Genomic DNA, 17,033 nt, shown 5'->3' on the forward strand with positions numbered 1-17,033 from the left:
CATAGCACTTTGAGAGCTGAGTCACAGTTTTCATTAACCCTGCCTCTTGAATCAGGTCTACAATCTCCTTACATTCCAGGACATTCTGAGCCAATTCCCTTTCCAAAGCCAGCCTCTTGTGATAAACATAGTTCCATCTGTTCACACTAGAAGTAAAGTGGAATGATATTTTGTCAATTGGTACCTCAGGGACACTAGCAGCCAGCTTGCTAGTGGTTGGCTTCTTCTTTGACAGAGATGTTGTGACATCACATGGGACATCTGAGTCAGATTCCTCAACAACAGACTTGGTCTTCATTTTCTTGGGCACCTCTTTGCTCCAAGATTTTGTTGGACCATGCCCTTTCCTCTTGAGGGAACTCTCTATCACCTTTGGATTAGGAGAAGTTGCCACATCAATCTTCCTTTTTGGGGACCTCTGCACCACTGTCTTCTTTTCTCTCCTAGTCCTAACCCTTTTGGCTATGCTAGGGACAACTGAGGTCAACAACTCATTATCAGAAAACTCCTCTAGGTCTATGGTTTCAGCTGCACAATTAGGGTTGTCACTGACATCATGAGTGACACGGACTTCCTCACCACCCACATTGTCTAAGGGTTTGTCAATATTTGACCCCTCATGAGCATCAGTTTGCTCAGCATCGTCATATACATTCTTTCCTAAGACGACTGTATTTTCTTGACATGCAACATTATCAGGTATAATAGTGTTTAAGGGAACGGAGACCCCAAGAACCTTATGATTACCAGATAGTATCCCAGTCACCATAGTTGCAATGGCATTGTGCATATACCTGGAGCCTTCCCTGGTTTGTTCATCAAGTGCGATTGCTGAGGAGAACCCGGAGACCGTTTCTTTAGGTCTTCTTGCATGAGAAGTATTTGCAGCGTCAGCCACAGGATCTTCCCTGTTAGGGTTGCAAGATTCAGAGCTGGAGGAATCAGACATGGTCGTGTAGGAAGATGAGTCGGATTGGTGCGACTTGATGAATATCTCAGAGGAGAAATGAAACGTTTCTTTGAGAGAAGGCTTGCAAGACTGAAAGTTGAAACGATGGAAGAGGAAACGCTTGTTGCACGAGCAATGTCTATTATTTGTTGACCAATCAGAGTGCACTATCAAGTGTTTAATAAGTTGACTTATTAAACAGTAAATAACTAACATCATTAGTTGCTATAATTTCTCAGAAGGACACATTCCCACTTTGCCCCTAACTTTGTCAAACTGAGTAGCATCCAATGTCATGACATTCTGAGTGACATTGTACTCAGTCTGCACTTGGTTCATCCATACCAGTGGGGAACACCTGCTACCAGATGCTAGGTACTTAGCTTCTGCAGTGGACAATGATACACAATTCGGTTTCTCCCTTGCTACTCCACCATTTTGATGAGGACTAATAGGTGAGGACAACTCATGGCTTTCAATCTGCATAGGTACCATTAAGTGCATGGGCACTAGTTCCATAAGTTTGGCAGATTTTGAATGTCCCATCTTGGGATATGACATCTTGGTTAGCTTGCCCACCTGAAATTTTCCACAGCCTTTTCTTTCATCCATAAGTAGATTTGGGATTCCTCTAACTGCTTCCTTGGATATGATCTTCTTCATGCCTCTTAAATGAAGTTGTCCAAGTCTTCCATGCCACAACTTCACTTCCTGCTCTTCCTTGGCTAAGGGGCACTTTGAGAAGTAGTTTGAGACTTTAGATTCCCACAGATAGCAGTTATCTTTGCATCTGGCTCCTCTCATAACTTCCTGATTGCATCCATTCATCACCACACATACTTCCTTAGTGAATTGTACATTGAAGCCTTGATCACATAGCTGGCTTATGCTGATGAGATTAGCAGTTAGTCCTTTTACTAACAACACATTACTCAGTTTTGGAACTCCATGACAGTCCAGCTTACCAACACCTTTGATTTCTCCTTTAGCTCCATCACCAAATGTCACATACCTGGTAGTATGAGGTTGGATATCCACCAATAAGTTACTCATCCTAGTCATATGTCTTGAGCAGCCACTATCAAAATACCAGTCTTGTCTGGTAGATGCCCTCAGAGATGTGTGAGCTAGTCTAGCAACCCATTGTTGTTTCTTAATTGGGGCATTATGCTTAGATGCCTTCTGCTTAGGTCTGACTTGAGGTGTCTGATTAGCAACCCATTGTTGTTTCTTAATGGGGCCATTATGCTTAGATGCCTTCTGCTTAGGTCTGACTTGAGGGGTCTGGTTAGGATAACCATGCAACCTGTAGCATAAGGGTTTTATGTGACCAAATCTACCACAGTAGTGACATCTCCATCTCTGAAATTTCTTCTTCTGATGGTTACTCATCCTGGTTCCCTGATGTTGAGACACCAGTTGTGACTTCTTCTTGAGTTTCTGAACTTCAGCCTTTGAGCGTTTGAGTTCAGCTGAGGATTTCTTAACAAAGCCTAAACCAGCCATGGTTCCTGACGTCTGTCCCACTTTTAGAATCTCTTCCAACGTGTTTGTTCCTTTATTCAACATTCTGATGGACTTTGTCATATGATCTAGCTTAGATGTCAGAAATGATATCTCACCATTTAGACCATCTATGACTGTCAGATGTTTCTGTTTCTCAGCTTCCAGCTCCTTGATGAGTTTCTTCTGCTTTTCTCCTTGGATACACACTTTTGCACTTTTGACACATAGCTCTTTATATGAAGCAGCAAGTTCATCAAGGGTAAGTTCATCTCCACTTGAGTCATCATCAGAGGCACAAACACTAGTTAGTGCAGTGACATGTTTAGCAGATTCTCCTTCAGATTCACTCTCGGAATCTCCTTCAGACCAGGTGATAGATAGCCCTTTCTTTTGCATCTTGAGGAAGGTAGGGCATTCAGCTCTAATGTGACCAAAACCTTCACATCCATGGCACTGGATTCCCTTGCCTTGGGTGACCTTTTCTTCATATTTTGATCTTCTACTGATGTCAGATGAAGAGTTCTTGACATTAGGTCTGCCCTTTTGATCAACCTTCTTTATGAACTTGTTGAACTGTCTTCCAAGCATGGCTATAGCTTCTGAAATGCTTTCATTACCTCCAATATTTCCTTCTTCTGAATCCTCTTCAGTATTTGATACAAAAGCTATGCTTTTGTTCTTCTTTTCAACATCCTCACATAAGCCCATTTCAAAGGTTTGGAGAGAACCAGTAAGCTCATCAACCTTCATATTGCAGATATCTTGAGCCTCTTCTATAGCAGTGACCTTCATGGCAAATCTCTTTGGCAATGATCTGAGAATCTTTCTTACAAGTTTTTCTTCAGCCATTTTCTCTCCTAAGCCACCAGAAGTGTTGGCAATTTCAAGAATATTCATGTGGAAGTCATGAATAGTCTCATCCTCTTTCATCCTCAGATTTTCAAACTTGGTGGTCAGCATCTGAAGTTTCGACATCCTCACCTTGGAGGTACCTTCATGAGTTATCTTGAGGGTATCCCAAACTTCTTTAGCCAGCTCACAGTGATGAACCAGTCTGAAGATGTTCTTATTTACTCCATTGAACAGTGCATTCAAGGCCTTAGAGTTTCCAAGGGCTAATGCCTCTTGCTCCTTGTCCCACTCTTCTTCAGGAATTTGCATAATGATTCCATCTTTACCTGTCTTCGTTGGATGTTCCCATCCTTTGTTGACAGCTCTCCAGACCTTGCTATCTAGAGACCTCAAGAAGGTTATCATACGAGGTTTCCAGTCATCATAGTTAGAACCATCCAGCATGGGTGGTCTATTTGAGTATCCTACATCCTTGTCCATGGTACTAGAAAGTAACGTCCCTAGATCTCACCCAGAAATTAACAGGCAGGGTGCCTGCTCTGATGCCAATTGAAATTCTAGTTAATAGACTTTCGATGTCACACGGGATGTTATGACATCCAATTCTGTGCAGACAAGAATTATGCAGAACTTAAAAGTAAAGTGCAGTAAATAACACAAGGAATTGTTTACCCAGTTCGGTGTCACACACACCTACGTCTGGGGGCTACCAAGCCAGGGAGGAAATCCATTATTAGTAGTATTAATTCAGACCTTAAACCAACTGTTTAATCCTATCACTTAATACCTACCCAATGCAATTTCAATCTTAAACTAAGACCAGAGTTCCTACTCACTCCCCCTCAATCACCGCAGTGATTACAACCTTTAATTGGATTAAAGTTAATGACGAAGTTATACTTCAAACAACTCTTGATTGTGCTTAACAGCTTTAATCAAGATACACAGCACTCACGCTTAAAAGCTTAGAGTGACACAACACTTACAACTCAATGAACACCCTAGTCCAATGCAATCATCTAGGTCATAATTGCTTGGCTCACAAGATAAACCTAATACAAGACACACATAAAAATACAGCAGTGAAGTATGATGGTACAATGAAAGCTTCACGCCTAAAACCCCTAAGTTCTGAAATCAGGATTGCCATCCTTTTATATTGCAGCACTTGGGCCTTGTACTTGTATTTCCTAAAATTAAGGTTAAGCAAGTTAACCTAATTTCCACATATTAGGGTGCTAACAAATAGGCTATTTGTTAGGTTCATTAATTGTAGCTCAGTTGTTAGTTTCCTGGATTTTAGCTCAGCTGTTGGATTCCTGAAAAATAGCCTGAGAAAAATACTGAAACAGAAAAACTAACCATCCTACACTTTAGCATATGCTGTCAGGAACGAATGTCACAACATTCAGTTTGACGTCCAGATCATATGCTAGGTCTGTTATTCTCCTGAAAACAGACTGTAATAAGTGTTGTACTGTAAAAGACCAACCAGTCTATACTCCAGTATCAGCTGACAGAAATAAATGTCATAACATCCAGTTTGACATTTAGACAATGGACCTTATGCCAGGTCTGTTATCCTCCTGATAAACAGACTGAAATAAATACTGAACTGTAGCAGAAAAACCAACCTGCCTATTATTCAGTATATGCTGTCACTGATGAATGTCATAACATCCAGTTTGACATTCAGACAGTAGGCCTTATGCCAGGTCTGTTATTCCCTTGATAAACAGACTGAATTAAGTACTGAGTTATAACAGACAACCAACTATTCTATACCTCAGTATCTGCTATCAGGGATGAATGTCATACCATCTAGGGTGACATTCAGTAAAACCTGTATTAGCTAAACCTGCAGCATACTACTCAAGTATGTCATGACATCAGTCAAGACATTAGAGTTCAGTTAGTGTTTTAACACAACACGCAGCCAATCAAACATCTCCAAAGCATGTCATGACATCAGTTAAGACATTAGAGTCCATTTAGTGTTTTAACATAAAATGCAGCCAATCAAACATCTACAGTTTCAGATTTGGTTTTCTCAAGATTGTGTTGAAATTGGATATGTAAAGATATTGATTGAACATTTATTCCATGAAGAGATTTAATTAGATATGTTTTAATTACAAGATTTGGATTTGCATTGATTTAAAGTGTGATTCAGTTTCTGTCAGAGATTTATTCTGAATCCTTTACTTGAGAAGTTGGAATTGTGATTTATATAAAGTAAAGATTTTATTTTATTTGATCAAGATTCAGAATTTTGTTACATGGAAAGATGCCAGGCCAAATGTTCCACAATCTGCTTCAGACAGTTACTTGGTGAGCAAATTGAAGTATATTTTGTCATATTATGACTTGTTTCCTTTTCTGTTATATCTGAGATAAGTGTGCTAACTTATATTTGGGTTTGGAAAAGATCTTATTTGTTCACGATTTATATCAATCAAGGATCTCAATCTTCATAATAAAGATTTGATTGATTATGTGAATTTTTGGAGGATGTGATATGAATCAAATACAACAAAAACAATCAAGAGATTCATATTTATTCAAAGAGGTCAATCAATATTGGAAATCATCATTATTGAAGATTGATCTCATTTGCTTTTTAGAAGTCTGACTGAATTTCTGACCTAAATTCCTACAGGCTTTTGGAGCTCGACTTTTGTGGCTATATAAGGAGTTCATCTCCTTTGTGAAGATTCATACGTCAAAAAAAAATTACTCATTAGGAGAATTTTGTTTTAGTTGAGTCTGTTTTTGTTTGTATTTTATACAATATATTCATGTGCTTCAAATCTAAATTAGGAGAATAGAGTATTAAGTTTTAAGGTTGTTATACCATCCATCTTATTATTGTAATTGTTCAAACACCTAGAGAGTGTTTAAGTGAAAGTGAAAGAGGTCTCTTATCTAGGGGGAGCTTGAATGAATCTTCACGGGTAGATTTAGGAAAGTGGCTTTGAACTGGGAGAGTTTAGAGTAAGCCCATTTGTCCTTATGACTATTGGGATTGGAGTCGTTCTATAGAGAGTCTTGAATAGAATTTCACGAGTAGTATTAGGAAGAGAAGCATTTAACAAAGTTTGTTCATCTAAGATTATTTTTACTTTTATCATTGGGAGTGGATTTTTTTTCTTGGATTGAATTCCCCTCCAAACGTAGGTGATATTGCACTGAATTGGATAAACAATCATGTGTGTTTTTTAATTCTTTATGATTTAATTCATATAATTTGTTAATCTACTATAATCATGTTGTACACATTGTCTCAGACATTGTGTCCAACATCTGTCCTTCGAAGAACAAAATTACATATTCTTTAGCCCGATAGCCTCGGCTAGGGGGCAACTATTTTGGTTCACCAAATAATCTCATATTTCTTGAGAATCGAGATTAAGGATAGTTTATATACAATACCGACATTCCTCAACCCAACAAGACATCTTTTCCACAAACACAAAAATCGTGACAAGTTCACACATCCAAAACGAATAATATGTGATAGTCGCAGTGGTTAGAGGACTTAGGACTAGTCACAATAGTAATCTCATAAACTCATCTTCTTTTATGCTCTATAATTTTGTTTATGGGATTACTATTATTATAATCATTTATGTTTCACTTGATATATGAGGTGGACATGATTGTAAAGTTAAAATCTAAAAGATTGTCGAAATATTTGATTTGATTATTATATTACAACATTATTATATGAATATATATATTATTTAAAAATAAGAGACTTAATATATTAGTGGTTAACTTAAGTAATAAATTAAACTAAATTTTTAATTGAATAATTAAATATAATTATAATTAATTGATATATGAGTTTAATGGATATTAAAATGATCCATTTTAAAATAAGGAAACCCTAATTTGCCACATTACAAATTGTCTTTTCTTTTCACATGAAGAGACTTAAATAGTTTAATTTGAGGAAGAACAACAAACCAACAAATATTCCTCATTCATCCCTCATTTTACATATACTCATCATTCATCTATCTTTCTTTAAATGTATTTTATGATAAATATCGTCACTGCTAAAAATATTTATCTTCGAATCAAACCAACTATTCGGATCATCTTTAATATGTCAATATGTCATAAATTTTAAAATTATTTGTCTAAGCATTTTTATATTTATTCGTTGCATTAAAGTAAAAATATAATTACTAAATTAATTCTCACCAGTGATATAAGAGCGAGTTTTTTGGATTTGATTTAGTGGTGTTTAGTTTTAAGTTTTCAGTTTTATTTTCGAAACCTTAATTTTTCAGTTTTAAGTTTTATTTCTCATGAACTCCATTTTTAAATGTTGGGGACTTTTGGTTTGTTTTTCTATTTTCTAAACCTTAATTTTTCTCTTGTTTTTTCAGTTTAGTGGTGTTTTCCTATATATTATTTTGATTTAGTGGTGTTTCTCTATATATTATTTTTTTAATTTCAATTTGGTCATCATGGGAAAGTTTTCATTTTTCTTAATTTGGATATATAATAAAAATATTATTTAATAATTTAAATAATTATAATTATAAAATTTGATTTTAATATTTCCTAATCTTAAGTGTATTTAACATTTGGTACATGTATAGGTGTAAGTTGAATATTTTAATTTTTTAATTGAAATCATTTGGTTCCAAGAAAATAAAGTTTTGATAGTTTATAAATCAAATAAAGTTTTTCATTTGATATATAATTTTGCAAAGGAAAATATTTTATTATTAGTTTGATTTTCATTTTCTCTAATGTTGATTTTCAATCATTTTTAAATTAATACATAAATAAAAGTAAATACTATCGCAAGAGATTGATTACTAGTTAAGCCGATTATACCCATTTAACTTATCTAACATGTATAATATAATTTTTGATTTAAATTAAAATTAATTCATATAGATTTTGTATTCAAAGTTTATTCTAAAACGTAAGAAAAATAAAGATTTATAATGCATACCTGGTAACTTAAATAATAAATTATTTACTTTTTTAATTTAGGAAAAATGTATATCTTAAAAATTATTTATTTATTTGACTGGATGAAATAGCTCAAATTGGATATAACATGCTTATATTTATATTGAGATTAATTATACAGTGTAAAAAGCTTTAGAGCGTCGGTTCATCACCATCACCCGTTTGTATTATTTTATAGATTTTTAAAATAAAAGTATATAATTAAGTGATGGTGTAAAACTCTTTTACACTGACAGTGTATTTCAATTAATCTCATTTATATTTGGGTCAAACAAGTTGTTCATATTTATAAATAATAATATTTTAAAAAAAAGAAATATTCATTGATATAGACATTAATTTTTCATTTAAACATATAATTATTTATATCTTATGTTTTGAAATTATTTATTTATTCTTTTAAATCCAATTATTTAATGTATATGTTAATATCATAAAATAAAAAAAAATTGATTTAAACTATTGTGATATTTTTAAACAAATTTTAGATTCGATCCAAAAAATACTATGTATTTGCATAGACGAGTTGCATAATCAAATTAATTTAATTTAATTTAATTTAATTTAATTTATTGTCGTTTACTAAAAATGCAACTATCGTTTTCCATTTTTTTCCTATTTCATCGATTCTATTTTTCCCTGCTTTTCAAGTTTGGATATAAATATATTTAAAATCAAGTCAAACGATGCCATAAATACAGAATTGATCTATTTCTCTTTATCAAATTTTTTAAAAAAAATTCTGCTTATACAAAATCTCACTGATTTGTAGATTTAATGTAAAGGACTATTTTTCTCAACACTTTGACCTCTCTTTCAATACTACTCAACACAAGAATCATTATTATTATCATTTGCAATGCCAAGAATGAGAATTTTGGGATCCAGAAAATGTGTCTATGTTCTTCCTCTCACAGCTTTCTTGATCATGCTCATGTTCTTCCTTCAGTATCACAATCTTGGAACAGTTACAACAACTCAAACCAAGGTAATAATTCTAAGCCTAAACTTTGTTGTTTCTCTTTCATTTGATGCATGTATTCAACCAACCATAGGTTCTTTATCATTTCAAGATTCTAAACATACTGGTCCCCAAAATAGTGATGCATGTATTTCATTTCATTTCAAGATTTTAAGTTCTTGATTCAGAACTCATTATTATATATTTAACTTCTTTTCATTTTCTATATCAGTATGATTCAGAAAAACAAGAACTTCATTTTCTATATCAGTATGATTCAGAAAAACAAGAACTGATTCATGTGCTGAAGAAAGCAACAATGCCAGACAGAACAGTTATCCTAACCATGGTAGATGAATCACATGCAAAACCAGGATCTATTCTTGAAGTTTTTCTAAAAAGCTTCAAATATGGGCAAGGGACTCAAAGATTTTTGAGTCACTTAGTTATCATAACTATGGACCTACAAGCTTTTCAGTACTGCCGATTATTGCATCCATATTGCATTCATCCCTCCACTTTTGAACCTTATTTTTCCACCAAAAGACGGTCTGTCACAACACCAGATCACAGTGTGTTATTCAGTTGGAGAAGAAATCATGTTTTGATGCAAGTCATTGAATTGGGCTATAACATAATATTCACGGTACGAAACGTGTTTAAGGACCAAAATAATGGTTTGTTCATCAACTTGAACTGCATGTAATGATGTAAGTTTTATTTTGCTGCAGGAAACAGATGTACTGTGGCTTAAAAGTCCATTGGTGAACTTTCATCCGCAGTTAGAACTCAGCATTTCGTGCAATTTTGTAAGTGACGGAGAAAGGGCGTATTCCGTACAAGAAGGGGGAATCTTCTTCATGAAAGCAAATTACGTGACCCCGGAATTCTTAAAGCACTGGAAACTGACCAAGGTTTTGTATCCAGACTCAAACCTTGATGAATCCATGTGTGCAACATTGGAGATACATGAAGAGCTAGTTGACATTTATGGCTTCCGTGTTCATAGAATAGATACAAACCATTTTGGTGGATTTTGTCAGCGATATGATGGTATGTTGGAAGACGCGTATACCATTCATGCTAACTGCTGTGATGACCTCAAAAACAAAGTTCATGACCTGAGGATTGTTCTAGATGATTGGATTCGCTTAAGAAACCGTGTATCAAAGAACAATGCAACGGAAAAAACTGCTTTGAGGTGGCCACAGAAGTGCACACAACACTCAGCTCTCAAGTTTTCACAAAGAATTCATATCTAAAGAGAAACACTTTACAGATTCCCCTCTCCCTATTAAGCTGGAAGTTTTCTACTCTCCTTGTCTTGGTGAATTGCTAAATATCTTCTTTGGTACTTGGGATACTATTTTTTAGCATGAAACGTTATTCTTTGCATTTAAAAGTAATGAATCTCTAAGTTAATCAATTACTCTCCAGATTCTAGACTTGGGCTTTCTCAGAAAATACGGATGAGGCTACGTCTTTCAAATTTTCCTCCCTAAGTATAGATACAAATCAGTTAAACTCAAGCAAATGGCTCAAACCATGAACAAAACAATTTGCTTCATAATTCCTATCCTAGTAAAAACTATAGTATTTCCTCTACAAAACGTCTCAAACCAAAAGTTTCATTCATATCATCTCCCTGCTTTTTCATGACAAGTTTTTTCAGTCACAGATAACATAATCTATATGCTAATAACAATACACTTAATCCTAGCACGAACAATCGGTCTATCACTTGTATCGTTCAGATTGGTTTCAAATTCCAATCATGTTAAGGATTTTAGTAACAACAAAGGAGAAGAAACATTAAATCAAAAGTTTCTTCTCCTTCGATTTTAGGGAATTAATAGCATATCGAAGTTTTGATGCACAAATGAACATATTATATAAATATAAATATCATTATCATACGAAATGTATATAGAACAATACAATAGTAGAATCTAAGTACTTAATTTCACATAAAAGAGCCCACATGCAAACAAAGCCTCTCACAGTAAAATGTGAAGAATCATACAGAATGTGAGGAATTGTATGGTCAAAACTTTAGCACATCCTCTTCAGGTAGATCCCAGGCATCATCATCCTCTTCCTTCACAGGTTTTGGAACGTCGTCCTGCCTGTAGTTGTTGTACCGTCCTCCTCCCGGAGGTCTCCCTTCCATAGGACGCCTGACAAAGATGCAAGACATACAAGTATCAAATTATCTCCGTCATAGGACACCGACTCTGACACGAACACACCATGGTATCGGTGCTATATACTATATGTTTGGTCCCTTGACACTAGATATATAGTTAGTTCTCGCTCTATAGCTAACCATAAGAACACATTCACATACATACAAAGCATTGTCACAAAGTTCAAGTTTCATCTTTCAACACTTGATTTGTATATCCTAAATTTGTGTTGAGTGATATAACTTAATAATAAAAATATAAAATAAAAGATTGAATTGTTCTATTTCTAATAGAAATTATCCACACAAAAAAAAAACATGAAATATAGGAAAAACATACCTGGGAAACTTGAGCCTACGATTACGCTTAGCAGTATCACGAATCCTACGTTTCCTCTCATCCTGTGTATTCTCAAAAAACTTTCTTCTCTTAGACTCTTGAATAATACCAGCGCTCATAACCTCTCTACGGAACCGATTAAGCAATCTCTCTTCAGGCTCATCATCTTCAAGAACAACTTCAACATTGTAGTGGGATGTTGAGAACATGGAGGATGAGGTGAAATCGGAAGACATGTCTTGTGGCGGTGGCGGTGGCGGTGGCGGTGGTGAAGATGTAATTGAAGAAGAGGCTGTTTCATTGCGGCTGAGAACAAGGGGGATTATCCTGTTGTTGCGGTGGTTGTTGTGGTGAGATGGGAATTGAGAGAGAAGAGGGAGTTGAGGCGGTGGTTGTGGCTTTGTTTGTGGGGAGAGGAAAGAGAAGAAGTTGGAGAAGGAGGTTGAGATAGCCATTGATGTGTTGCTGAAAATGATAAGATTGTGGAACTTTTTCTCGATTTTATTTTATCACGTTATAATATAAATAAATAAATAATATATTATTCTTGCACTTTATTCTTGGGCTATATAAATTTATGAGAAGATGGGTTTACACATCTTATACTCTAGAATTCAATCTTGCACCCCTTTAATTAATCATACATCCTTACATATTTTTAAAATATTAATAATGGCTCTTTTATAATTTACATTTCCAAAAATTTCAATTATTTTAAAAAGTACTTTCAAAAAGTCAGTTAAAAATAAAAAATTCGGTAGTTATAATTAACTATCGGATAGAAACACCTAAAATTGAAAAATAAGAAGTTTTGTTTTATACACATTTTTATTGGGATATATAAATCCAGTATGCTTTTATGCCTAAAATTTATATAAATCTAGTGCAAAATTTTTCCATTGGACTTTTATAAAAAATCAGTGTACCAAATATTTTGTTTTTATTCATAAATTTGATGACCTAAAATCTTGTGTTAAAGTGTCTTAAACGAATAAACGAATGAATTTAAGAAAGATGAATTTTCACCTCTAATTTGATATATTTTACCTATATGTTTCGATTTTTTTATCCAAATAATTCAGCTTTGCAAAAAAATTCTCAAAATAATAATGTTTTCAAAAAAAATCACAATTTACCCCACTTTAAAGAGGAGACGTCAAATGAATTGCCGTTTGTTCTTAAACTTAGAGAGGAGGCTCCAATTGGATTGGCTAGGTCACCTTGTGTTTCCAATTCAATTGGCGCTTATGTATTAAGTTTTAAAGGAGGTGTCAATTGGTCTGACACCTGTGTGTGTTTCGTATTTTTTTTAAAAAAACATTGTACATGATAGATAAAGTCGAAATCGGACGAATTCATATTAATATTAATACTCGTTTACACAAAAAAGACTAATGTCGATGACCGGGATCACCTAACCGATCTCTGATCCCACATCCCCTAGCTACCCGAACTCGTGGCCCTAACCCATGTTGATGAGTCACCCCATGTGTTTGAGTATCTGAGGGCCCAGGAACATCACCACCAACTGCAGAAGATTGCCTGAGATAGTCAGACAAATCAACGTAGTCCGCCATAGCTGAGTTCATGACCCATGCCAGAGTAGTTGGGTTGTGTTTGAGTTGTTGGAGGGCGACCGAGACGATTAAAGGGAGACATTGGTGTGAATGATGCATCGAGGAAAGGTTGAAATGATTGTTGTGGTGTTTGGTAGATATATGGTTGTTGAAGGTTTTGGTTTTGAGATGTTTGGGCTTCTTGGCTATGGTAGGAGGAGGGACGGTTGGTGTTAAATGATCGTTGAGTGTTTTGGCTAAGGAGGCTATGGTAGTGTGATGTGTTGGGTGCATAACGATGTTAGGTCTCTTAATGATGATCTAGTTGTTAGTGGCGGTACAGGGTATGCTTTTGGTATTGTGGTTGGGTGTATGGCATGTTAGGGTTGTATGTTTGTGTGTTTGTGGATCGAAAATTTTGATGGATAGGGGGTTGTGAGTAGTTGGTCTGACTATGTTGTTAGGGGTTAGATGTTGAACCTTCTGGTGTGTAAGTTGCCTGGCGTGGGTCGTATAGGTACATATCTTCGGCGATGAACTCAAATCCAACCGATCTATATCAAGCCATATAATTACGACTTGGTTTTTCTTCAGTTGGCATCACAACGTCTGTTAAGACATGGTCTTGGCGGTGCTTCCATTTGCGACACTCAGATCTAGCGAAGCTTTGCCATGGGTTAAAGTTCCATTGGTCGTTAACTTTGCTTATATGCCATTCTCCTAGGTTTTCCAGGGGATCTAGGATGTGTTGAAGCATATCGAACTACAATTTAACACGGTCACTATTGCGCATCTCCACAATGGTGAATCTTATGATCGGTGTGCATGCAGTCCAAACGGTTGCGTCTTGTTCGTTGATTTCATGGTCATGATCCAAATTTAGATATGGACGCCAAATGAACTGAAATGTGAACATATATTAGATTATAAATTTGGTAGAAGAAATTAACAAATTATTATGAAATAATTAGGTTAATGGTCATACATCTGTCAGTCGAAGGTGATCCAAGAGATTGTGATACTGGGTAATACAGTGTCTAGGACATCTGTTATAACTCATACCACGTGACGACCATCTGCACCATAAAAGTAAAAATATCATTTAGAGCTAATAATCCGTAAAGTAAGTAAATATAGTCCATTTTTAAGAACTTACTTTTGTGCATACGGGAATGTGAATGAGTTGTTGTTGACGGGCGCTAGGGACGGTAGTTTGGACCAACCCCATGCTTGGAGAAAAACAGCACATCCAGAAAATGTAGGTGTGTCTTTGTGTGCATTTTTATACAAAGAGCTATAAAGATAAGCCAAACAAGTGGACCCCCAACTGTAACTTCCTATTCTATTTACATGTCTTAGTAAAGGTAAATACATAACATGCATATTAGAACCACTACCTTCGGGAAATGAAAATGAACCAATTAAAAGCATAATGTAACACCTAGTTTTTATTATTCAAGCCTCTTCGATATAATTCTCATCTAACTGTAAGTTGTTATAATATGCCTTAAGGCGTGAAAGTAGTATACCTTGACCTCTCGAGTTATCATCTAACAAATCAGTATCCAAGAGGTCCATGCAAATTGAATCCACATAGTTGGTTTTACCATTTACCGCCTTACCTTCGATAGGCAGTCCCAATAACATGTAAAAACTCTTCTAACGTCACTGTACATTCACCGGTTGGAAACCAGAATGTGTGTGTCTCGGGACGCCATCTTTCATATAACGCAAGAATAAATTTATTATCCACCGACCAAGACATTATTTTGCTTATATGTCCAAAACCGACGAGTTTGACATACGGTTGAATCATTGGGTCCATGTGTACAAATTCGTGGACCCTAGTTCGAAACCTAGAAACATCCTATAAAAGAAACAACAAAATACGTTACTTTATAAAAGATAAACAACAAATTAAGTATCGTTATTAAAAATTATTCTAGACAAATAATAGAAGAATTAAATGCTTACATAAGTTACTATGTTTGCAACAGTGCCTTTGTGCGATTCACTCATTGTGAGGAGAGACATCTCGTCAGAGTAAATATTTGAAACAGTGGTTGTTACAGATGAAAGAGTTATTGTTGTTGAGGAAGAAGTGATTGTTGGTGAGGAAAAAATGTGAGACTTACTTGGCTATTTATAAGGTGTGACATGCAAAAGTATGAATGCATGGATAATGGTGATTGAATGCTCATGCCAAATGGTTTGGCGCCCATGTGAAAATATCATATGCTAGCGCCAATCAAAGTGGCGCCTCTTATGCTTGCATCCATGCTTCATCTTAACCTAGCCTAGCGCATGCATGGCTCTGCATGCTTAGTTACGAGGTCTGCAAGGAAGACATGGTAGCGCCAATTGGACTGACGCCCATGTACAAGGAATACAAGCTAGCGTCAATTGGACTGGCGCTAGGGCTTGCATGTTTGACACATGATTTCCCTCTAGCTTGCATGTTTGACACATCACTTACCTCTAGCTTTGCATGCTTGACACATCACTTACCTATTTAAATGTCTTACTATCTACATCCAACAATCAACACAAATTCGTCTACACCAAAAAAATATTACTTTTCATCTACACAAGAAATATTACAATGTCAGCTGCACCAAAATATACTATCAATGCTCACTACAACGGTGAGACATATGAGTCTGATCTATACGAGTTTTATTTTCAAAACACCGATACTATCCGACTTACGATCAAGAGAAATTCAGATTTCTTGCATTTGAAAAAACGAATTGAATCATGCATAGGATATGGTCTTATGTCACAGATCACGTATCAAAATCCAATTTTTTTCGAGAACAATCAATGCAAAATTTTCCCACTTAAGGTACGGGACGATGATGATGTTGAATATATGTTTGTTAGTCACGAACATCCTGGTTGCAACTCTATTGAGTTATATATTACTCTTTAACCAAGTATATCATTCAGCAATCTCAGATAACTAATCAAGTTGAATCTGATGAATTTGATTTAGACAACTCAAATGAAGCCGACACGGAAGCAGAAGCAGAAGTCAACATCGTTGATGAAGAAGAAGAAGAGACCGAGACACGGGTCGATCATATGTTGAACAACAACATTGAAGTTGACGATCATCCAACGCCATTACCTTCAAGTCATGTATATAATCCTCCTCAACATATGACAAACATGGATCTGCATGACGATGAAACATCCAACAGTGTTTTTATAACCCGTATCCACGATCAGAGGGTAAGTTAAAAGTGGGAGACATGTTCCGCACTAAAGAAGAATGTGTGCGAGCTATCAAAAAATTTCACATGAATAACTCTGTTGACTTCACCGTGAAACACACTAATTCGAGAAGGTATGTCATTGAATATCGTAACATACTTTGCAAGTTTTGGTTGGCAGCATCTCACAAAAAGAGAAGCGACTCTTGGGAGATAGCTTCTATAAACCCACCTTACAGTTGCATTGCAACTAATGTTGAACAAGATTACCGTAAATTAAGCGCCGCATTGATATGTCAATACATTTTTCCGCTTGTTAACAAATACCCATCAGTGAAGGTGAGTATAATAATATCTCATATCGTCACAAGATATAATTATACTCCATCTTACAAGAAAGCGTGGATTGCAAGGATAAAGGTTGTTGAATATGTATTCGGCAACTATGAGGATTCATACAAAGAATTTCCACGA

At 35.5% G+C, this 17,033-nt stretch overlaps 2 protein-coding genes across 2 annotated transcripts; one reads left to right on the plus strand and one right to left on the minus strand.

The window, feature by feature from the left end:
* Nucleotides 1-8,992: 8,992 nt before the first annotated feature.
* On the plus strand, nucleotides 8,993-10,689 carry LOC127128147 (uncharacterized protein At4g15970). Its single transcript, XM_051057395.1, has 3 exons — nucleotides 8,993-9,290; nucleotides 9,496-9,909; nucleotides 9,995-10,689. The coding sequence occupies exons 1-3, from the start codon at nucleotides 9,162-9,164 to the stop codon at nucleotides 10,523-10,525; spliced, it is 1,074 nt and encodes a 357-aa protein (XP_050913352.1). The 5' UTR covers nucleotides 8,993-9,161; the 3' UTR covers nucleotides 10,526-10,689.
* Nucleotides 10,690-11,149: 460 nt separating this feature from the next.
* Nucleotides 11,150-12,293, minus strand: LOC127128148 (30S ribosomal protein S21, chloroplastic). The gene is made up of 2 exons (XM_051057396.1): nucleotides 11,789-12,293; nucleotides 11,150-11,440 (listed from the first exon to the last, which is right to left on the minus strand). Exons 1-2 carry the CDS (start codon nucleotides 12,241-12,243, stop codon nucleotides 11,308-11,310), a joined length of 588 nt encoding a protein of 195 aa, XP_050913353.1. The 5' UTR covers nucleotides 12,244-12,293; the 3' UTR covers nucleotides 11,150-11,307.
* Between the last annotated feature and the right edge of the window lie 4,740 nt (nucleotides 12,294-17,033).

This window comes from Lathyrus oleraceus, chromosome 3, assembly GCF_024323335.1.
Source record: "Lathyrus oleraceus cultivar Zhongwan6 chromosome 3, CAAS_Psat_ZW6_1.0, whole genome shotgun sequence".
In the NCBI taxonomy this organism is placed as follows: Eukaryota; Viridiplantae; Streptophyta; class Magnoliopsida; order Fabales; family Fabaceae; genus Lathyrus; species Lathyrus oleraceus.

Bases quoted from the DNA above. Each gene is read 5' to 3' on its own strand.
- LOC127128147 (XM_051057395.1), top strand. From the start codon at position 9,162: ATGCCAAGAATGAGAATTTTGGGATCCAGAAAATGTGTCTATGTTCTT. The intron at 9,291-9,495 runs GTAATAATTCTA...TTTCTATATCAG, and splicing joins TTACAACAACTCAAACCAAG to TATGATTCAGAAAAACAAGA. The intron at 9,910-9,994 runs GTACGAAACGTG...ATTTTGCTGCAG, and splicing joins GCTATAACATAATATTCACG to GAAACAGATGTACTGTGGCT.
- LOC127128148 (XM_051057396.1), bottom strand. From the start codon at position 12,243: ATGGCTATCTCAACCTCCTTCTCCAACTTCTTCTCTTTCCTCTCCCCA. The intron at 11,441-11,788 runs GTATGTTTTTCC...CATCTTTGTCAG, and splicing joins CGTAGGCTCAAGTTTCCCAG to GCGTCCTATGGAAGGGAGAC.